The 22,891-nt window shown below is 38.6% G+C and overlaps 3 protein-coding genes and 1 long non-coding RNA gene across 6 annotated transcripts in view; 2 read left to right on the top strand and 2 right to left on the bottom strand.

Moving 5' to 3' along the window:
• Positions 1-5,357: 5,357 nt before the first annotated feature.
• Positions 5,358-10,458, bottom strand: vlc (disks large-associated protein 2). 2 transcript variants are annotated; one of them, XM_002059869.4, is made up of 6 exons: positions 10,297-10,458; positions 8,495-8,582; positions 6,938-8,295; positions 6,775-6,871; positions 6,560-6,714; positions 5,358-6,498 (listed from the first exon to the last, which is right to left on the bottom strand). In XM_002059869.4, exons 2-6 carry the CDS (start codon positions 8,562-8,564, stop codon positions 6,235-6,237), a joined length of 1,944 nt encoding a protein of 647 aa, XP_002059905.2. In that variant the 5' UTR covers positions 8,565-8,582; positions 10,297-10,458; the 3' UTR covers positions 5,358-6,234. The 2 variants fall into 2 exon arrangements, with proteins under 2 accessions (XP_002059905.2, XP_032291549.1); XM_032435658.2 differs by lacking the exon at positions 8,495-8,582 and having other exon boundaries at positions 10,297-10,457.
• Positions 10,459-10,823: 365 nt separating this feature from the next.
• On the top strand, positions 10,824-14,334 carry Cndp2 (Cytosolic non-specific dipeptidase 2). The gene is made up of 6 exons (XM_002059868.4): positions 10,824-11,003; positions 12,421-13,189; positions 13,256-13,323; positions 13,401-13,665; positions 13,782-14,033; positions 14,099-14,334. The coding sequence occupies exons 1-6, from the start codon at positions 10,966-10,968 to the stop codon at positions 14,141-14,143; spliced, it is 1,437 nt and encodes a 478-aa protein (XP_002059904.3). The 5' UTR covers positions 10,824-10,965; the 3' UTR covers positions 14,144-14,334.
• asrij (OCIA domain-containing protein asrij) lies at positions 14,270-15,430 on the bottom strand. 2 transcript variants are annotated; one of them, XM_002059867.4, is made up of 3 exons: positions 15,205-15,430; positions 14,656-15,145; positions 14,270-14,592 (listed from the first exon to the last, which is right to left on the bottom strand). In XM_002059867.4, the coding sequence occupies exons 1-3, from the start codon at positions 15,262-15,264 to the stop codon at positions 14,348-14,350; spliced, it is 795 nt and encodes a 264-aa protein (XP_002059903.1). In that variant the 5' UTR covers positions 15,265-15,430; the 3' UTR covers positions 14,270-14,347. The 2 variants fall into 2 exon arrangements, with proteins under 2 accessions (XP_002059903.1, XP_032291550.1); XM_032435659.2 differs by having other exon boundaries at positions 14,270-14,589; positions 15,205-15,423.
• A 1,111-nt stretch (positions 15,431-16,541) lies between these two features.
• The window catches only part of LOC116650862 (uncharacterized), a 41,378-nt gene continuing 35,028 nt past the window's right edge, over positions 16,542-22,891 (top strand). The window contains exon 1 of the long non-coding RNA XR_004303878.2: positions 16,542-17,059. This is a non-coding gene — a long non-coding RNA (uncharacterized lncRNA). The remainder of the gene's footprint in view (positions 17,060-22,891) is intronic.

Raw genomic sequence — 22,891 nt, 5'->3', positions numbered from 1 at the left:
GCAAGCAAAATTTGTCCGAGCAAACAAAAATTCTATATTCACGACTTCTCAGAGCATTATGATGTTCTGATTGGGAGAGAATACCTTGAGGCATGTCAAGCAAAAATAGACTATGCACAAGGATCCGTAACCTTAGGAGAATTTAACTTTTGTTTTAGATATAACGACGAAGAGGTCGAAGAGGACATGACCGCACAAGAGTGCCTTGATCCACCCTCAACAGAGGACAGACCATTTAACTTCGCTATTAATAATGAATTAATAGAAAACAATGAGTTTAGGCTAGAGCACCTAAACTCAGAAGAAAAAGAAAAAATAAAAAAAGTTTTACATGAATTTCGTGATATCCAGTACCATGAAGGTGACAATTTGACTTTCACTAGTACAATTAAACACAAAATTCTAACAAAACATGAGGACCCAATTTACAAGCGTCCATACAAATATCCTCAAATATACGATGAGGAAGTAAATAAACAAATAAGCGATATGATAAAACAAAATATCATACGTAAATCCAAATCCCCTTACTGCTCACCAGTAATAATCGTTCCAAAGAAAAACGATGCATCTGGAAAGCAAAAGTTCCGGTTAGTCATAGATTACCGCAATCTCAATGAACTAACTATTAATGATAAATACCCTATCCCGATCATGGATGAAATATTAGACAAACTTGGAAAATGTCAATATTTCACAACCATTGATCTAGCCAAAGGCTTTCACCAAATCCAAATGGATCCTGGTTCAATACCCAAGACCGCATTTTCGACTAAACATGGCCATTACGAGTACACTCGCATGCCATTTGGTCTTAAGAATGCACCTGCAACGTTCCAACGTTGTATGAACAATCTCTTAGAAGATTTAATTTTTAAAGATTGTCTGGTCTACTTAGACGACATTATTATTTTTTCCACTTCATTGGAGGAACACATTTTGTCGCTACAAAAGGTATTTAAGAAGCTTAGAGAAGCTAACTTAAAACTACAGTTGGATAAATGCGAGTTTATGAGAAAAGAAACTGAATTTCTCGGTCACATCATCACAACTGAGGGTATAAAACCAAATCCCAACAAGATACAAGCAATTGTCAAATTCCCAATTCCAAAAACCCCAAAAGAAATTAAATCATTTCTAGGATTATGTGGTTTCTATAGGAAATTTATACCAAATTTCGCTAATATAGTAAAACCATTAACACTTAAATTAAAAAAGGGAGCAAAAATCAATATAAAAGACAGAGACTACGAACTAGCGTTTGAAAAGCTAAAAGTACTCATAACATCCGACCCAATTTTAATATACCCTAACTTCGAAAAACCATTTTCATTAACTACAGACGCGAGTAATATGGCAATAGGGGCCGTCCTTTCGCAAGAGCATAAGCCTATATGCTATGCAAGTAGAACTCTCAACGAGCATGAGTTAAATTATTCAACGATTGAAAAAGAATTATTAGCAATCGTTTGGGCCACTAAATACTTTAGGTCCTATCTCTTTGGTCGACAATTTCAAATCCTTAGTGATCACAGACCACTCGTCTGGTTAAATAATATGAAAGAACCTAACATGAAATTACAAAGGTGGAAGATCAAGCTAAATGAGTTTGATTTCCAAATTAAATACGTCCCAGGAAAAGAAAATTATGTGGCAGATGCTCTGTCCAGAATTCAATTAAACGAAAACTTCTTAGGCGAAGATACAATTAGCACAAGAGCAACAATACATAGTGCTCAAGAAGACAACAGTAACCATTTACAAATCACAGAAAGACCACTTAATTATTATAATCGACAAATAGAATTTGAAAAAGGAACCGAGAACGAAACAAAAGTTACGAATTACTTTCACAAAACCAACATAAAAATTACGTACAAAGACATGACTAATACGCATGCCAAAGAATTAATAACAGAATACTTATGCACAAAGAAAAGTGTGCTATACTTCCACAACGAAGCAGATTTTCCAATTTTTCAAGAAGCCTACTTAGAAATAATAAGTCCAAATAATTCAACAAAGGCAATGAAAACTAGTACAAAATTAATAGACCTTCAAACATACGCAGAATTCAAAGAATTAATATTAAAAAAGCACAAAGAATTATTACATCCAGGAATTGAAAAAACTATTAATTGGTTCAAAGCAACCCACTATTTCCCAGATTATCAAAATTTAATTCAAAATCTAATAAATGAATGTGAGATTTGCAACATCGCAAAAACAGAACACAGAGATACAAAATTAACTTTCGAAATAACTCCAGAAATCGCTAATATCCGAGAAAAATATGTAATGGATTTTTACATAGCAGGAGATAAACAATTTTTATCTTGCATTGATATCTATTCAAAATTTGCATCATTATTAGATATAAAAAGTAAAGACTGGCTAGAAACCAAACGAGCTATATTACAAGTGTTCAACCAAATGGGTAAGCCCATCGAAATAAAGGCAGACAAAGACTCAGCTTTTATGTGTACAGCTTTACAATTATGGCTAAAATCAGAAGCAGTAAATATTAATATAACCACTAGTAAAAATGGTATATCCGACGTAGAACGATTTCATAAGACAGTTAACGAAAAACTAAGAATCATTAACAGCGACTCAGACGTCGAAAATAAACTTACAAAATTTGAAACTATACTCTACACGTACAATCATAAAACAAAGCACAAAACGACTAACAGAACACCAGCGGACATATTCATATATGCAGGTACACCAGAGTATGACACTCAAGCTAATAAAGAAAAACTAATAAATAACCTCAACAAAAAACGAACAAATTATGAAATTGACACTAGATACAAACACTCACCGTTAGTTAAATCAAAGACGACAACCCCGTTCAAGAAAACAGGAGAACTAAGACAAATCGACGACAAACATTTTGAGGAAACTAACAGAGGCAGGAAAATAACACATTACAAAACCAAATTCAAAAAGAAAAAGAAGACTAATCAAAGCAAATATAACAATTACAGGTCAACAACAGACAGCGATCAAAACATACAAGCACCAGCTTAAATTAATTATTATAATATTACTATCAATAACTGTAAACCATATAAATGCACAGAGTATTGAAATTAATCCTATCAAAGCCCATAACGGATATCTCATATTTAAAACAGGAACCATAGACATTCCGACAGATTACGAATTCCACTGTTTAACGGTTAATATAACAAAAACCGAAGAAACTTTTAACAATTTAATTGAACAAAGTAAAGAATTCAATAACCTTATACAAATCGAATACCTAGTAGAGAAATTAAACAGAGAAATAAACGGCTTAAAAATAAGCAACTTAGCAGAAAACAGCGTTCAGGTTAACGAATTAAATTACATAATAGAAGCTATAAACAAAGGAATAGAAATCATGAACGAACTAGATCAAGAGAAACAAAAAGGAAAGAAATTAGATATCCTTATATTTAACTTACAACACTTTACAGAATATATAGAAGACATTGAGATGGGAATGCAGCTCACAAGATTAGGAATTTTTAACCCAAAATTACTAAAACATGACTATTTGTTGCATGTTAATTCTGAGAAATTGTTGAATACAAAAACTTCCACTTGGTTTAAATCAGATACAAACGAAATACTGATAATATCCCATATTCCTCGAGAAATAATAAAAAGCCCGGTATTCGAAATAATTCCATACCCGGATGAAAATAATAATATTTTGACAGAAATAGCTCATGAAAAATATTTTACCCAAGATAAAAAAGTTTATAGCAGAGAAACAAAAAAATTAATTAATAATGAATGTTTAACAGGAATTTTAAACCAAATAACATCAGAATGTAGTTATACTAAAATTTTGCAAAATTTTCAAATCAACTACATAGAACCAAATATAATTTTAACTTGGAATTTACCAAAAACTATATTAAACCATAATTGTATAAATAACGAAATAACAATAGAAGGAAACAATATAATAAAAATCTTTAATTGTTCATTGCAAATTAATGAAATTTCAATTTCAAACAATATGTTAGATTATACTCAAAGCATTTACGTAAGCAATGATGTTATAAAATTAGAACCACTTTCGTTTGTACAAACGAAACAAATTATAAATGCACATACAAAATTTAACAATGTATTCCAGATAATTACAATAACCATATTTGTAATCATATTAATAAGTTTAACACTGTATTTGACATATAAGTTCAAAAGCATACCTAAGAAATTAATTATAAAATATAAAAAACCCAAAGTAGAAGAAACACCTACAATAATAGGAGATATACCAATTCTAAAAGAAGAAAATGTTACACTATATCCAAACTTAAACACCTGAGGACAGGCACTTTTCTAATGGTTGGGGGAGTGACATATCCATAGTCGCACCCACCCTTTAACATAACTCAGCACATAAGCATAAGCACAATTATAAACATTTCTAATATTGTAAACAAAGAGCCTGGTGATAACATCGACATTGGTCAAGATCAAACTGTCCCCCTTTGGTAGACATAAACAATTCACCCTAAATATCACGCCACTGTCAATGTTCCCATCAGAGTACTATCCCACGCATAATTGCTGACGCAGCTCAAACTTCACTCAATTTTGACTCAAACTCTCTCAAAGCGAAGTTTGCTAAGCGACCGCAACAGTTAGATAAATCAGTTCATATTCGGGAAGCAAATCTGAATGTACTCAACAAAAGTAGCCGTTAAGTGAAAATAATAAATTGAAATATATTTTTTTATAGTAACCTAACGTGCAAAACTTAATTATATATATATATATATAAATATATATATATATCTGTCGTAGTATTACGGATATTTACTTGCTTCGTGAAAAAGGAACTTGATAATTATTCAAGTCAAGATGAGCAATGGCAATGCAATTGAAGCAAAGTGAATAACACAAATTTGTACTTACAAATAGTTTAAACATAAGTCGTACCATAGAAGCCAAATAAAAATGATTAAAAAACAAAAATTATTTGTGAATTAACGCGCATTGATTTAAGCCAATTATTCAATTCAAGCTGAAGCTAGCAAAAGAGCTCAGCTCAGTTTGTCTGGGAATTTCAAGAGTTCGTGGGACTCAATAAACTATGGAGACTATCTTTTGACGATGTGCCTAGATTAAAGATTCGTATAAAAAAACAAACAGACATTTGCTAGTTTCTGACTTAATCAAGCGACTTAGCTAGCTAATTGGGCCTTAACTAAACTAAAGACTGTTTAGCACAACATTTTCTTAGACTAACTACTTAGGTTTTAACAGAAGGGATTAACTTCATATAATCTTTCTAAAAGCATTTTGACCTCTTAACATTTAAATACAACCAATTGCAAAAAGTCCAGTTAAGTGAAAAATAATTTATTACAAAACATTATAAATTAATTAAGAGTGAGATTGTTTTCTTTTCTGTATGTGTGTGTTTGTTTGTTGTTTCTTCCTTACAAATTAACAAATCTCAATACATGCAGCTAATGGGCCGAAAAAACATATATATTTATATAAAATTTAGATTCATTTACGTCGCGTTAAAATATTAATTTGATTTATATTTGTGGGTTTTTGTTTGTTTGTTTGTTTGTTGCACTTAGGTCGCTAATACAATTACACAAAAATAAATGTCTTTTTTAAATGTTGCATGAGTTTTGTAATAAAACGCACGGTTAAAAAACTACAAACTCTCGTTTCTGGTTTGTTTCGTTTTGTTTGTTGTTTTTTTTTGTTGTTTTTGGGTGCACAGCAAAATGATTTAACGAGCAAAAAACACGTAGATAAGGCAAACTTTATAAACAATTACGACGAGCCGTTAACGTTGATAACTCTTTATAATATTCATGTGTGTTGTGTAGATTTGTTTGTTTTTGTTAGATTTGTTTAGTTTATTTTGCTTTTTTTTTTTCTTTTTTTTGTATATAGTAGTATTGATGGGGCGCAAGCTGATAATGTTTGTTATTGTTGTTGTGACAACTTGTGACACAATTCCAATTTAATTATGCAATATGTTTTAAAAGCTTCACACCGCGCGCATATAGATATCATTTTTAGTTGGGACTAGTTAAGGATTAATTCAACTAGGAATTTCTAAGTATTTTGTCGAGTGTGCATGAGTGTGCTACGTGTGTGTGTGTGTGTGAGTTAATTTAATATATATGTATATAACTAGAGAGCATGTTGTTGTTGTTGTTGTTGTATGCACGTATTGCAAATGCTATTCAGCAAAATTCAGCTGCTGTTCTTCACGGCAATGTTTACTGTATCTGACACAATATCATCACAGGCCGTTTGATTTTTGGCAGCGGCGGCCAAAGCCTCGCGACGCTGACGCTTCATTTCCAGCAATTGTTTACGCTGCGCCTCCCGCTTCATGGCTGCCACCGCATTCGACGCACCGCCACCAGTTGTTTTCGCTTTCTGATTGCCAGTCTTTGCAGTTGGTTTTGTTGTTGTCTTAATGGGCGCCAGCTCTGACTTGGGATCAATAGCGCGCTGCAATACAATTATAAACCTGGCTTGTAACAGCTTCAGATGTGATAAATAAATGACTCACCTGCCAATCGCTGCGCTTTAATTGCTCAATATCCTCGAATATGGTATCGACATGCGTCACCTGCAAATAAACCATATCCCAGAAGCCCTGCAAATCATCGAGGGTGGTGGGAAACGCATCCTCCGGCGACCGATTCAAATTGTTGTGACAAAGACCTGCAAGGGGACAAATATTTATATATATAAATATATAACTAATTAAAGTTAGGTACAGACCCTCGAACTGTTTCATTTTCTGTGTGGCAAGCAGACGCGCCTTGCCCGAGGCCGCACGCAGCAGTCCGAAAGTGTCCTCCGTGATATCAGGATTGTTCTGCAAGAGTGTCAAATAAGGCAAATCAAATACTTTTTAAAGGAAGCCTTCGTAGAATCTACTCACAGTCAAGGCATCGATATACTTCTCAGCTACGGCGGCCAGCGCGAGCAGACGAACCTGTTCGTCTTTCAGTATTTTCAGGAAATAGTTGCCATCCTTGACCGCCGCCGTCTCCTTGGCTTCTGGTACGGCCTTGACAGCAGCCAGCTCGGCGGGCGCCGAGATTTTGGTGGTGCCCAAGTACTCCTCCTCGGTGCGTATGGGCTCATGGTCCACCACATCCGCAGCCAGCTGCAGCCCGTTGCTGCTGGGCGGCGGCGGCACCACCAGCTCAGGCGCCGGAGAAATGCGCTGCACATTGCGCTTGGGCGACACCGTGGGCAGCTGTGCACGAAATTCATGGCTCAAATGCCTAAAGACGGGCAAGTCCACATCGCCGTTGTGTGTGGCCGCCGGCTGTTCAGATTGCGAACGCGCCGTGGCCGCTTGTGTGCAATTCGTTTGCAGCTTCCTGCGAAACTCGCCGTAATCCTTGCTGGGCGAGAGCTGCTTAAACTTACGCGACAGCTCCGTGATTTGCGGTGACTCCTGCTGAGATTGTTGCAGCTGCTGCTGCTGTTGCTGCTGCTGCAGTTGCTGCTGTCGTCCAACAGGCGACGAACTGTGCTTTTTGGGACTGTAAAAGCCCTGAGCAAGTGCGCCCGGCCCGTACAGACGCTCGACGCGCTGCTGTATAAAGCTGCCGGTTGTCGTTGTTGCAGCACCCAGAGAGAGAGATTTGTTCGCAGCGCTGCCACCATTGCAATATCCGTGTCCATCTCCGTTCTCCAGATGTCCGTTTTTGCTAGTGTTGTTGTTGTTATTGTTCGTCTCGTTGATGATCATTGTGTACTTGTTGGCCTTCTGGTTGACCTTGACGGGCTGCTGGGTGAGCGGCATTGTGTGTAGCACCGGGGCCGCCAGCGAATTGTTGCGCTTGCAATACTGCAGACTGCTGGTGGAGGGTCGTATGGGCGATACTTCGCGCGATTTGTTGATGTCCTGCCGGATCTTTGAGTCGTAGGTGGTCAGGTTCGAGTAGCCGTTGACGCAGCAGGCCAAATTCAAATAGCTGGGCTTCTTCTCTCCCGCATCGACGAGGACAAGGCTGCCGTTGCCGCCGCTACTGCCGCCGCTGCCGCTGCTATTGTTGTGGGGCTGCTGCGAGTCATCGACTAGGTCCGGCGGTGACAGCACCATGCGCACACCGCCCGTGCGCTGATCCAGATTGACGTAGGAGTTTGTGGTTAGCGTACGCTGTGGCTGTGGCTGCGGCTGCTGCGGGGAGCGCAGAGTGCACCGTTCCTTAATGTTGGCCGTAAATTCGCGCGTTATGTCCTTCACGGAGAGGGGCGTTGGAAAGTTTAAGCTGCCGCTCGTGTCTGCAAGAGTTGAGCACGCAAAATGTGTGTTAAATGCAAATTAACAAAAACAATAAACAAAAGAAAATAAATATAATAATAAACAAAAAAGAAATCGAATAAGAAACGAAAACGAACAAAATCCAATAAGATAGCTCACAATAACATTGAGGTTAGGTGCGCGTGCATGTGTGTGTGTGTGTGTGTGTGAATGATATACCTGATATGTCGGATGAATCGGCATCAACATCTAATGAACAGCTGCCAATGGAATCCAAGCTGCGATCCATGGGAAGAGCTTTCGGCTGCTAGAGACGAATTATTTGAAAGTATTTTTGTGTTTTTTCTTTTGTTTTTTTTTGGTTTTTTTCTATTTTTTTGTGCACTTCTCTATTAATTTGTCTATGTTTTCTGTTAATCAAAACGAGTTCAAATTCGACATAAAACAACAAAAACTAAACCAATACATTAGCCAGTTCGACTACCAGGCTCCAAGCTCGGTTAATGCGCTTTAAATGAACGCCCACTGAGCTAGATTTGTTTGTGTGCTTGGAATGGCGTGCAAAAGAGAAATGCAGTGATTTGTAATCGTGAAAAAGCAAAAGAAACAAAAAAAAAAAAAAGAAATAACAACAAAACAACTGAGCAAACAAACCAAATGGGCGATGGCTTTTTATAATATTTTTGCCTTTTATGCAAAGCGGAAACTGCGGCGAAGGGGCGAAAATGCGAGTGCAGATCGTTCGCCCGTTTTGGACAGAGCCAAGGCGACAAATAAATAACTGTGCAGTAATGCGCGCGCGCGCGCGGGTGGGTGGCGCTGCAAAAATGTCTGCCAAAGCAGACGGCGAATAAATGACAACAGCAAGCGCTGCGCAGCAGCCACAACGCAAAGCTTTTGAGCTGCGCGCTATTGGAGATTGGAGATTGGTTTTATCATACCCTAGCAGAAGGTAATATTACTTTGTCAAAACATGTGTAACGCCCAGAGGAGACATCTCCAAGCAGATTAAGTGTTTGTTTGTGTATATATATATATGCATTGAAACTTGTAATAGATCCGCGTATTTGCCATGTAGCACATGTATTAAAATATCATATGTCGCACAGTGAATCAATAAGTCGTTTGCAAGGGTATTTCAGCTTCGGCATAAATGTTTTACTTGGTGTTTTTTTTTCTTCTTCTTCTATTGTCGCTCTTCTTTGGTCTTGTCTGCGCCATATTTGTTGTTGCTGCTCAGTCGGCAGCTTAAGAGCTGGGAGCAGCTCTAACGGCACCGACTGACGTCTACATTTCCAGTTCCGCTTTGCTAACTTTTCGCCGTTGTTTAACGTGTTTTTGTTGTTGTCGCTGTTGCTGTTGTTGTTCATCTTGAACACAGTTTGTTCTTTTTCTACGTCTAATTCCCATAATATGACACAGCTTGGAACTAATTACACAAACAAATAATTGGCAGCAACAGCAGCAGCAGCGCCCCAGGCACCCAACTCCGGCGCAGCAGCAACAAAAACGCCAACTATTTATAATCCGGGCGCAGAGACACCAAAAGGGGAGCAAAGCGAAACCGAGCGACACGTTAAACGGCAAGAAGTCACAGTCACAGAAAAACATGACTATGCCGCTCGGCAGCGGCAGCGGCAGCGCCTGCAGCGGTCGCTGGTATTTGGAGTCAACAGCCACAGCCGCAGCTACAACCGCAGCGGCACGCAATATGTTCTATTTTAGTCGCTGAAATTTATTATAATGAGTTTACAAAACGCAAACAACGAGGTCGCCCAAATGCCTGACACAAAAAAGGACAAGTCCTTTAAGTAAAAAAATACCATCGGCACGCAGAAATTATGCAAATTTTAGCACAAATACTTTGCTGATAGAGACGCTTGCACGCTGAACACACAGAACTTGACAAATGCAAACGTCACACATACACAAGGATGACAGCACTGCAGCTCACGTACGTACTGAAAACGGTACACGCACACATGGACACAATAATTAATAAACAAGCAACACCCACACACCTCTGGCGCTCCTTTCGTCTAGCAGTTGCTGTTGCGTTTGATTATTGAAGCGTTTATCAGCTTTGTGACATAATTTTAAATGCAATTAACTCGCGAATGCCTTGACTGTTGCAGCGTTTGCGTTTTTATCTTAACTGCGGCAAATGACGGCCGATAAACGATAGATTGTGGCGGTCGGGCGATCTATGATCGCTTAGGTATGGCACGAGTATTTTAGGTATCGATACCGCGTAAAACGAAATATTGCTAGGGTTGCCCTTAATTGTAAATTATAAAAAAATGCTTATATTTATAATGATATCAAGAGTAAAATGCCAGATTTTGGTGTAAATAATAATAATAATTGTGCACAATTGAAATTTAGTTTTTACAAAGTGCAATAAAAAAGCCGGCAAGTTGACATGCACTTGTTTACTCGCCAAACTTGTTGACACTCAGCAGGCTACTCATACTCTCTCTCTCTCTCAACGTATAGCCTACGTACATATACATACATACGTACAAACAATGTATGTACGTAAGTTTTCTTTCTTTCGCACTTCACGTTCGCTATTCATTCGCACTTTAGAAGCCGAAACGGAAAGACGTTTGAAATTCCGGTGCAGATCAATTAAGCCTGTAGGAATTGCTAATAATTTATATTGTTGCACTCTAAGAAAACTTGATAAAATGGCGGAGCTACCCAGTGAAATGAAACAGCTATTCGAGTAAGTATAAGGAAAAAAAGCCGCTATCTATATATGTATGTGTGTGTGTGTGAGTGTTGGGTTATGGATGCGAGATGACGATGCCACGGCTGCATAAACATACATACAGACATGCATCCATATATGCTTGTGTATATGTATATCCTGCTTATCTGTTTGTTTATGGCTTTTGTCGTACTCTTGTACTTTATGCTTGATAATAAGGGCGGTAGCAACTGTTGCCGATAAGAGTTTTTTTTTTAATTTTTGCCAAATGTCAAGTCGAAGAAATTCAAAAAATGAAAGTGCACGTCCATAATTTGATTTGAATATTGCAACTTAATAAACTGCACGAAACTGTGCGCTGCATTGCCATATAAAAATGCACGTATTCAAATGCCGCGGATGATTTCGCATTAAGTAGAATATGCGTCTGCGATTGATTTGTCCAATCAGAAATGTCCCAACAAGATAAATCTGATTTAAAAGCTTGTTCGGCACGCCGAAGACCAAATACCTTTTAATATATACTTGGTATGGAAAGTTTAGAGCGGTTATTCAGAATATAATATTATATTCTATATTAAATATAAATTTATGATTCTTATTATTAAAATCCTTGCTATGATCTATCAAGTTATTATATTACCTTCATCATTTTTATAATTATATTCATTCTTTAAATATTAAATATATTATACTTGTGAAGCGTAAAATAAAAGTAAAAAATTATTAAATGATAGCTCATATATTAGAAATTCAAAGAACTCAAAATCCCGCCGAATAATGAATATATAGTGTATTTAATATATTCCTGATATATTTGAAATTTCTTCATTTTCACGAATTTTATATTAAGACATTATGAAAATGGCTATATATATTTTGTTTGGGAAATTGCAATATTTAAAAGAATTAATTTCCTTTAATCGTAAAAATTGAAAAAGTTTTCATACTGTCGATTTACCAGAAGATCTGTAAATTCCCACAGTCCGACGTGGCTGAGAAAATAATCCAAATTATAGTTTCATAAATATAAATTTATGTATTAAAAGCTTTTTCAGGCGTTTTTTTTAAATTAAGATTTTAATTCAAAAATTAATAGGAATTTTTCTGATAAGATCGCAGATTACCAGAAGATCCATAAATTCCCTGTGTCCTAGCTTAGTATTAATTTAATAAAACCCAAAACTTGGAATCAGAAAGTAATTATAATTATTGTGTTATATAGACAAATAATGATATAGGAAAGCTTTTCTCACAGTTTTTCAACTGTGCCTTCTATAATGCATACGACTTTTTCTGATAAGATTTTCAGCTTACGCCGATTATCAACATTTTCTAACCGCAGACTTAACCATAGAATATATTATCAGCACATTTCACACGACATGAATATCTGTAGAAACCCAAGTCTAATCTAGTTTATCGCTTGCAGGTTTGTGAATAGCAAGAAGGCCGATTACATTGAGACTCTGAGAACCGCTGTGGCCATCCAATCGGTGTCCGCGTGGCCGGAGAAGCGCGGTGAGATCGACCGCATGGTCAACTGGACGGCCGATAAGCTGAAGGCGCTGGGCACCGAAATCGAGCTGGTCGATTTGGGCAAACAAAAGCTGCCCACGGGCGAGGAGATACCACTGCCGAAGGCTCTGCTGGGCACACTGGGCAAGGATAAGAGCAAGAAAACGGTGCTGGTCTACGGTCACTTGGATGTGCAGCCCGCCCTCAAGGAGGACGGCTGGGATACGAATCCCTTCGAGCTAACCGAAATCGATGGCAAGCTCTTTGGACGCGGCGCCACGGACGATAAGGGACCCGTCCTGTGCTGGATTCATGCCATCGAGGCGTATCAGAAGCTGAACATCCCGCTGCCCCTTAATCTGAAGTTTGTGTTCGAGGGCATGGAGGAGAGCGGCAGCGAGGGCCTTGACGAGCTGTTGATGGCGCGCAAAAATGATTTCCTTGCCGATGTTGACTATGTGTGCATCTCGGACAACTATTGGCTGGGCAAGAAGCGTCCCTGCCTGACCTACGGCCTGCGTGGCCTCGCCTATTTCCAGGTGGAGGTCGAGTGCGCCTCAAAGGATCTGCACAGCGGCGTCTTTGGCGGCACCGTGCACGAGGCCATGCCCGATCTTTGCTATCTGCTCAGCACCCTGGTGGACAAGGATACAAAGATATTGATACCTGGCGTGGATCGTGATGTGAGTGGAGCTCACAGCCATGCCCAAGACTCAATTGTTGCTAAGTACTTGTTTTGTTTTTTTAAGGTGGCTCCGCAATTGCCGAACGAGGAGGAAATCTACAAGAATATCGACTTTGAAGTGGCCGAGTACAAGTTAGTTACCTAATCTAATCTCGGCTGGCATCATAAATTACAGGCTCTATATTACTTAATCTGCCTCGCTCTCATAGAAAAGACGTTGGCGTCGAACACCTGCCCCACAATGGCAACAAGACCCGCCTGCTCCAGGCCAGATGGCGCTATCCCAGTCTCTCCATACATGGCATTGAGGGCGCCTTCTATGAGCCCGGCGCAAAGACTGTCATACCAAAGAAAGTCATCGGCAAGTTCTCCATACGCCTGGTGCCCGATCAGGATCCCAAGCACATCGAGGAGTGCGTTGTCAAGTATATCAATGACAAATGGGCCGAGCGTGGCTCGCCCAACAAGCTGAAGGTGATTTGAATGCACATATTGAATTCCACAGATCCGAGAATATATTTAGCTAGCGACAAATTACGAATCGGGTCTGCTCTAGGTTATAGCTAATGTTCTCCTCATCTTCGTCGCAGGTGGTGATGCTTTCCGCTGGCAAACCCTGGACCGAGGATCCCAATCATCCGCATTATGAGGCCGCCAAGCGTGCCATTAAGCATGTCTTCAATGTGGAGCCCGATATGACGCGCGAGGGCGGCTCCATACCAGTTACACTGACCCTGCAGGAGGCCACCGGCAAGAATGTGATCCTGGTGCCTGTCGGCGCCTGCGATGATGGGGCACACTCGCAAAACGAGAAGATCGACATCTACAACTATATTGAAGGCGTAGGTTTTATATATAGATATATATACTCTTTCCTATTCGACATTAATTTGCGTTCCATTTGCAGACCAAGCTGCTGGGCGCCTACTTGCACGAGGTGGGCAAGTTGTAAAGACGAACGATTTTAACTGGGATCGAATCCAATTCACGACATCACGATGCAACATCACAAATGTGCGCTTATACGAATATTATAAATGAAAATTAAATTCTAAACATATATGCATATTATATAATCTTTTTAACTTTTATATATGCGCTTTGTATTTAAGCAAGCGAATAAACTAACAATTGCATTTATAAGCACGAACTCTTTCTAATCTGTCCAGGAATCGCCGTATTTGTTCTTTCTACCCGGAGTGGCGACCTGTTCCTGAGTCGGCGCCATGGGACGCTGCTGCTGCTGCTGCGGCTGGATGGGCGCCTCGTAGGGCCTGGAGTAGGCGCTTTGCTGATGCTTTGCGTATTCCTCGCGATTCTTTTTGCGCAAGTCCTCGTAGCTCTCGCCGGGCTTGGCTGGCTCTAGCGGCAGTTCCGTGTCCACCAATGTGCTGGCTGCTGCTGAAAACAGAAACAACATTCAATTATATAATTTAAGCAAAATACATTTCTTTCCAAACGCACAGTCCAGCGTGGGCCTGTATATATCATCCAGTCCGGAGAGATTCGGTCGCGAGTCCGTGTCCAGATTGAGTGCCGTATTCCGCGACGGCTGATAGCCCTCATCGGTGTACACATCCGCCGAGCTGGGCGTAAACGGCGCCAGGGTAAACGCACGCCCCAGATTTTCATCCGGCGTTATGGTGCTAATGACACCGCCGCCTTGTCGCCGTTGTCGCAACAGTTCGCCCAGCCGTGAGTTGGGCAAACGCATTATTTTCTCAGCGCATTTCTGCTGGTAACTGAATTTGCCCACAAAATAGCCCAGGATGACGCCCATTATAACCTTGGGCACGGCTCCGTACTTGCCATTGCCCTGCAGATAGCCGTTCTTAACGCCAAAATAGGCCAGCAGCCCAAGGCCAGTGCCAAAGGGCAGCGAACGCTGCACAAACGATTCCTGATTGCATTCACGTAACGCCTTCAGCTCCTCCGGACTGAAGTGGTAATCCGCCTGGAAAGAGCATTCACAGTCACAGTCGTTGCCAGGGTTAGGGTATATTCTCGGCTTACCAATGGATGCTGATTGGGCGGCGTCTGAGGCTTGCTGCCATCGTTCAGCGTTAGGTCCATAACAATTGTTGAAATTATAAAAAAATTCACGAAATTGCACCAGGCGGTTATCGCCGGCCCCTAGAATATGTTTATTGCCTTATCGATACATCGATAACACAGAGATGTGTTGATGCTGTAGCAAAATTATCAGGGCTGCTCTTATTGTTATCGGAAGACCAAATCATGCATATCGCCTTAAAAAACTGAAAACATATATTTATGAATTGAAAACAAATAATTTGTATTTTGATTAAAATTAAATGACAAAGTATGCTGACAAACAAACCGTATTTCAGGCAAAGGTATGTCCACGAACAATTTCAATTTAATTTCTTTAATTATTATTTTTGTAGCCTACTTTTAGGTGTTTCAATTTAACCATCAGAATTCTTGCTATATATCTTATCAGATTCATAGTTTACAGCTGCTGCCTAAGAATTTTTGATCCTGAATTTCGAAAACGGAATTTTTAGTTTTATAGGTTTTCTTTTTCTCTAAAATAAATTAATTTTAGCAGATTATTTTCTTGAAGCGTTTCAGTAATCATGTGAGTAATTGCATGTTTTTTGCAAATAATATTATTCAAATCAGAGCAGTTATTTATATATAATTTAAAGAATATATAGTTATTATTAACTACTAATTGCAGGCAGCTCTTCAACTGAACTCGACTCGATTTCGGGGAGAGGAGAGCAGCACCCAAGGACTGCTTTGGGATACCCTTTGCTTTGTTGCGAACAATCAGCAATAACTGGCGAATAACAATAAATGAAAGTCTGGTTGCCAAAATTGGTAACTGGTCAAAGTCAATGCAATGTCCAGATGTTGCCGCTGCCGCTGCTGTCACGCGAACGTCAGTTGACAAAACATGAGCCAGCGCCTGCCTCTGTCTCTGCGCCTGCGCCAGCGCCTGTTTTCGCCTTATTCGCCTGCACATGGATAATTTCTTGTGAAAAATCTCGGCTTCATGTTGGACGTATGTATTGCTTGAATAAAATCAAAGCAAAAAGGAACGCGGCTCGTCAAATGCCAGCGCCAAATGCAGCAGCCAGCCAATTGACTGGGCTGTGGGCACCTTTGCTTGTTGTTGTTATACCCTGTTCGAAGCGCTTAATAGGGTTTATTAGTTGTCAGACAAGCCACAAATCCAATTTGTGTTATTTATCCGCATAGATATCGATACTTTTTGACATGATAATCGATGAGATTGTCATAAAGTATCTAATGTGAAATCGATTAGAGTTGCCAATTATTCCAACGATTTTAGCGATTTCGATTGTCAGGCAGCGCTGTTTTATAAAAGTTGGTGAAATTAACGATGCTAAATGAAAATGTGAAAAGTTATATAAAAAGTGTTTAATAAGTGAAAATTTGAAGTGCAAACCCATTGCTGTCGCTGTAGCGTGTAGAAAGAAGCGATTCGCATGTATATATGTATATATGAGTGGAAGTATAAAGGTGCGCTTGATGTAAAAAAGCCGAAACGATTTGCATAAAATGGCGCTAAGAGTTGCCGGTTTCTTATTTTCAATTTTATTTTTTTTGGTGAAGATTTTTGTGATTGAAGTGTTAACAAAGTGCAAAATAGTTCCTGTAGCTTCAAAGCGAGCAATTAAATGGTGAAATATATTCTTGTAATGCAATGATCGAAGAACGAAAAAAAACAAGTTAATTCATGCACACATATGCATGCATAAGTATGTATGTATGTATGAAATGCACATGCATATACATATGCATAGATGTAAATATATAAGTATGTGTGTATGTAGACATGCATACACTTATGCATTTGCGAATGAACAGAGGTAAGGTGAGTAGAAACATTTAAATTCTTAACAGTTATGTATAGCGTTTTGCATTTATCTACACATTTAGATTCAGTTATAAATAACGGTTAACTGTTTTCGTGTATTTGCGCTCCAGTATGTAGACGAGTATAAGAGAACAAGAGCACTCTCTTATACATGCCAAAAGAAGAGTAGCAGATATACAATAACGGTTAACTGTTTAAGTGCGTTCGCACTTTAGAGAGTATACGAATATAAGTATATAAGTGTATTTATACATACCAAAAGAAGAGTAGAATTAAATTGTGTATAAGAGCGCTTCGTTCAGTTCTTACGCCGCGAAGAGAGTACTTTGCAGCCAGGTCTAGCCGACTGCAGTGTTCTTACCCGCAGTTGTTGTTGTTGCTACGTGTGTCTGGCATGCCGAGTGTTTCGTTCAGCCATAAAGCACCTTGTCTCTGCCCTCATAGACGCAGACGCAGCGCTTGAAGGAAAGCGAGATGCGGCACTCGATCTTCGGCTAAACAAACCGTTTGACCTTGACCCAGCTAAATGGCAATTGAATGTAACTGTAAAGTCAGGTTCATTACGCATCGCCTACTAGATAAACCGGCCAGGCCAGGCCAGGCCAATCGCGGAGGGGCGAGGCCAGTCCATCAAGTGGACACACACACACACAGTGTTCGGTGGCCTGTCCTGCTGATTGCCTTCAGAACTGTTGACTCTTGTATTTACTCTTGGCCTGGTTAGCATGTGCAGCTCTAGCGTTTGGCTAACGATGTTTGTACAAAGCCCGTTGATTAGCGACCACCTGCAAATTTCATTTGCATTCAACGAAACGGCTCGTTGCAGATGCTTCAGCCAATATTGTATAAATCAAATGCATGATTAGTATATAATTTTGCTGGATTGGTAGAAGGAGCTGCTTAACTTTTCCAGCTACAGACTGATATAATCATTTATCTTAAAACTATGCCACAAATTTACGGTATAAACTATATCTCTATGTATTAAGAAGGTGTTTCGGGAAATTCCGCTCGTCTTTTATGTTTACCTTCCGATCAATTTAAAACTCTTTTCAAAAAAGCACCTTTGTTAATATAAATGATTGTCTCCTTGAAGCATTTCATCTGAATCAATAATAGTTTATAGATACATCGAAACCGATTAAATGGCAAATTCTAGACCAGCCAATGACTGGCTTACGTTTTTTTTTCACGTAACATAATGCATAGATAATATTCTCTTTTTGGAGCAAACCCAATCCGTTCGAGGAATTGGGCGCAGTTGACGCGACCCAAAAGTGAAAATACAGTTATCTGTTTTACTTACTAATTTTACAAGCTATCAACATGACATTTTGGTAAGACGAATCCGAACCCGTCAGCTGACAGCGACACGTGGTAACTGTAATCGCCCCAAAAAAGGGAACCAAGCCCAAGCCCAAAAACCGTAAAACGTAAACCCTAAACTGGGTATCACGTCGCGGCTGGATCATAATTTCATAGTGATGCATTCGCCTGGCCAAAGAAAGATATGAACAAGCATTTATAGAACAACACGTATAAACAATTAAATTAATTGTTGTTGTTTTTTGAAATTTATTTATTTATTTATTTTTTTTTGGGAGAAGATATTGAAGAAGTCTTACGCCTAAGCTAAGGCCTGTCCAGCTGGCGATGAGGCGGAACGCGTCGCACGTCGAGTATGTCTCCAATTTGGCGCTTAACATATCCAAAATATTTTCGATTACGGCACTGGGGCTGGGTAGGCAGGGGATTGCCGGTTAATTGTGAGTTTCCGGTTCAGTGCAACTCATTTGACTAACTGCAGCTACTTCAATGTAACTCAGTCAGTCAGTCAATCAGACAGTCAGTCAGTCAGTCAGACAGCCAATGAAAATGAAAATGAAAGCCGGGCGAGTCAATGAAAATTCGTTTTCGTTATGTAGGTTAACTACCCGATGCGGAAATCACAAGCGCGAAAAAAATCTAAATATACAAATAAACTGCAAGCTAGACGCTCATCTAGCTGGCAAATATACGAGCTCACCTAATCTTGAGCTAAATGCTTAGCCTTAATGAGATCCCAGCTTAAAATGCGCGTATAAAATGGCAAATATACGAGGCAAATGAGTTTTTTTTATTCATGATTTATACGCCAAAGTTTCTTTATTAGGTTTTGCTTTGTTTCGTTTCTCTATTGGTTTTTGCTTTGGCATATGCTTTAAATTGATAATGCGGACAGTCCGATATCATATCGGTAACTATATCAATATTGATTGAAATTAAATATAATCGCATTGTCTAAAATGTGTCAATAGAATAAGTAGCAAATGCAACTCGCTGAAGAATGTTAGTCATGTGCTTAGATAGCTTGAGTAAGCATTGTGTAGGGTCGATTCGTATACCCTGTAAACACAACGAACTTAGAGACCATGCAAGTTGAAGCGTAACTCCACTGTCTACATTCTTATTTTTTTTGTACGTTTTCCCATAAGAAACCACATTTTTCACATTCGAAAAACGAGGTATTCGCCTCGAGTAGTTCGTGTTTTTTTGTATCGATGTTAATCAAATCAAAACGATAAGCTGTCAATTTTAAAAGAAGCGTTGTTTTTGCCATTCAAATGTTACTGACAACTGACACTCGCTTATGGAATCGCAGATATACTGGAATCAGAAATCTGACATTTACAGCGTTATTTTTCTTATGTTTATTTAAAATTATCGATATATTTCCTGATGACGATAAATAGCCAGGAACAGAAACTTCAAGTTTGGCAATTCCTTGAGAAAAAGCACCGCTGCTGCAGCTTTTGGCGTGAGTAGAGGGTATACAGTGGGGTATACCCTCAACTCATTTCCCAAGTAGAGAGCACAATCAATTTAACTTGATAGAAAAACCTGCAAGAATACACCTGTAAATGCATTTAGTGAAAACTATGTGTTCGGGCGAAAAAACATTTAACTGTCTGCCCACTTGTTGTACGGCGAATGGGAAATGATACGGATAGCTACTTGATACGGATACGGATACTTGAGCAGTTTGTGGCAGCAGCTCTTTGAAATGTGCACCAGCTCCTTTGTGAATTGTGCTTGAAGGCAAATAAACAAGTTGACTTGCATAACACATTCTCTGTGATTACATATATTATTACCGATAATTGAAGGAAGCGAGAAATTTATTTGTCATTTAAGTTAAGCTAATGGCATTAATAAATATCATGACTATCTAATCGAGGAATAGTACCGAAAATGCCAAATCAGCTAAATCAATATACACATAGAAATTTTGGGAACTTTTCCGACCTTGATATATTATTAAAACTGGTAACTGGTGAAAAAAAAAAAAAATAAAAATAAAAAACTTATAAAAATAAATTGAATTTCAACTATCTTATCTGCAAAGTGTTTGCAACTCTCGCATCTATTTTCGAATGCAATTCAATTCGATACGTTTAAATAATGAGTTATTTACTTAATTAGTTGTGAATAGCAAACAGTAAATAATTTTCAGCTTGTGTTTGTGTTTATTAATTGTATCCCATTTCTTAGTTATATCTCACTATATTTATTGACTGAGTACAAACAATTTGCACTGGGCGTTACGCAAGTACCGGCCCGATATGGCTGTCGAATACTTATACAAAAAAAAAAACACATATCTTGAGACAAACAATCATTCGATACACGATGCCAATGACAAATAAACGTTATATTCGAGAGCACTTTACTCTTATAATTCGCATATATCTCTCTATTTTTTAGTTGTTATCGATGGCTAGCTAGTTTATAATTTGGTTAGTGCAAAATCTGTCAGTAAGGGTACAAGTTATTTATACAATTGAAGCCTAAAAATTCGAACCAGCTTCCTTTCTTTTTAACCAAGTACTGTCCGCAATATGTGTCTTATACTTCTTATATATCTCTCTATCTCAATAGATCATTCAATTGAATTGTTCTAAAGTCTGGGATTCGAACCAGCTTCCTTTCTTTCTTCCACTTTTGTCACTTAGGCAACTAAGTAGCCCAGGAGCTTACACTTGTTATCAATGTATATTCATTCAATTGAAAGCAGATTCGCTTGAGATTCGAACCAGGTACCTTTCTTTATTCCCCCTTTGCCACTTGAACAACTTATTAACCAAAGACTCTCTGCAAATATTAATAGTATCAACTTGATCATTTTTTTTTTTATTTCAAATACACGTATACACCATCATTTTTGATGACGACAACCTCTACACATACACACACACACACACACACCTACGCAAACATATACACACACATTTTTGAGTTATATGAAATCAGCAAACTTTCTGCTGTGATCTGTTCGCGGCTCTGACGTCAGTTGTTCAAGGTTGGGCAAATTTGCAATTAAAATTTTTGGATTTTCTCCATGAAATTCATTCAGGTCTCTGCTCTGCTCTGTTTTTTTATCAGTCCCGTTTTGTTGCCCAGCCATTGGACACTTCCGATACAATTGACGTATACCTGGCCCGGGGCAGGTGAGGCGTCTTTGGCCATTTTTTCCTTTTCGCAAGTATCAACAATAAGATAAACAAAGCACATAGATATGCGTACGAATAGAACTTGAACGTTTATGCGAAATGCCAACACCCGAATATGCCATAAAGCGGGGTATTTGTGTTCTCAGCGAGAAGGTAGCCTAATATCTGAATGTTCGAATAAGACAACTCAACAATATTCCAATTTATTTATTGTTCCTATAGTATTAGGTGAGAATGTTCAGGTTTTTATATTTATTGAAATTTTATTATTTGGCCATTTAAGAGCTTTTTCACTATAAACTCCACAAATCTCTCTAAATTTTTACGTTTAACAGGGTATTACAAAGTAGACTACTCGAGAAAAACAGTATCTACATCTTATTTTGCGTTTGCTGTTGGCATTTTTTTCTAATCATGCAAGGTTAAAGGCAAATAAACGCGATGCCTTCTGCTATTTCAGTGTATAATAAGTCTGATTAAAGAAAAGACGAATTTTTTGTGGATGAGATAAGACACAAGTGCCAGACGAACATTACGCGAACGAGCTGAAATTAAACACAAATCTTAAATTAAATTTAAAACGAAAATCCATTTAATTAACAGCTAAAAAACGAGCCCAGTCTAAATGCAGGTAAGTGCTAAGAACTAATTCAAAAGTTATGACTGAAAATTTTGGTGTCCGGGGTCTGATTCTCGGGTGATATCATCGAGTATATTTCGAGTATATGTTGGAGCTCTCGAAATGTGTGCAAGATATGGCGATAAGATAAATTCAAAATCAAATATTTAACATTGGTATTAACACAAGTTTTGCCACTCAGCTGCCTCAACCGCAGTTCGAGACAAAAGCAAAAAAAAAAAAAATAATACAAATTCGGTGAGTTACCCTTCAATATGGGAAAGTATCTGTGCGTGCCTAAAACAATGTATGAACTCCAAATGACCCCTAACTTTGACCCAGAAACCCAGCAAAACGTAAACAAAGCCAACCACGCAGCTCATGCAGAGAATTTTGCGTGTTTTGTTTTTTTTTTTGGGGGGTATTCTATTGTCTCCAGCTTTAAAGCTAGTCTTAGCCAGACAGTATGAACACGCAAATCGTATAACTAAAAATTTACTCAAAACTGCAACAGAACTGTGTAGAGTACATTCGTGTATTATCAGCAAAGCGAGATATGACAGTGATAAGATATCATATAGGGTGTAACACCCAAAAGTTTTATGCCCAAATACACACACAGGTATTTATATAAGGTGTGAGTGAGCAGAGTTTTGCAAGCCGAAAAAAAACTAAATGATAAGATTATTGACAAAAGCTCAGCTAATGACAGCAACTCGC

The sequence above is a fragment of the Drosophila virilis genome, chromosome 5, assembly GCF_030788295.1.
Source record: "Drosophila virilis strain 15010-1051.87 chromosome 5, Dvir_AGI_RSII-ME, whole genome shotgun sequence".
Classification (NCBI taxonomy): domain Eukaryota; kingdom Metazoa; phylum Arthropoda; class Insecta; order Diptera; family Drosophilidae; genus Drosophila; species Drosophila virilis.
Note: the sequence above shows the minus strand (reverse complement) of the source record. Positions and strands in the feature narration are given on the sequence as shown.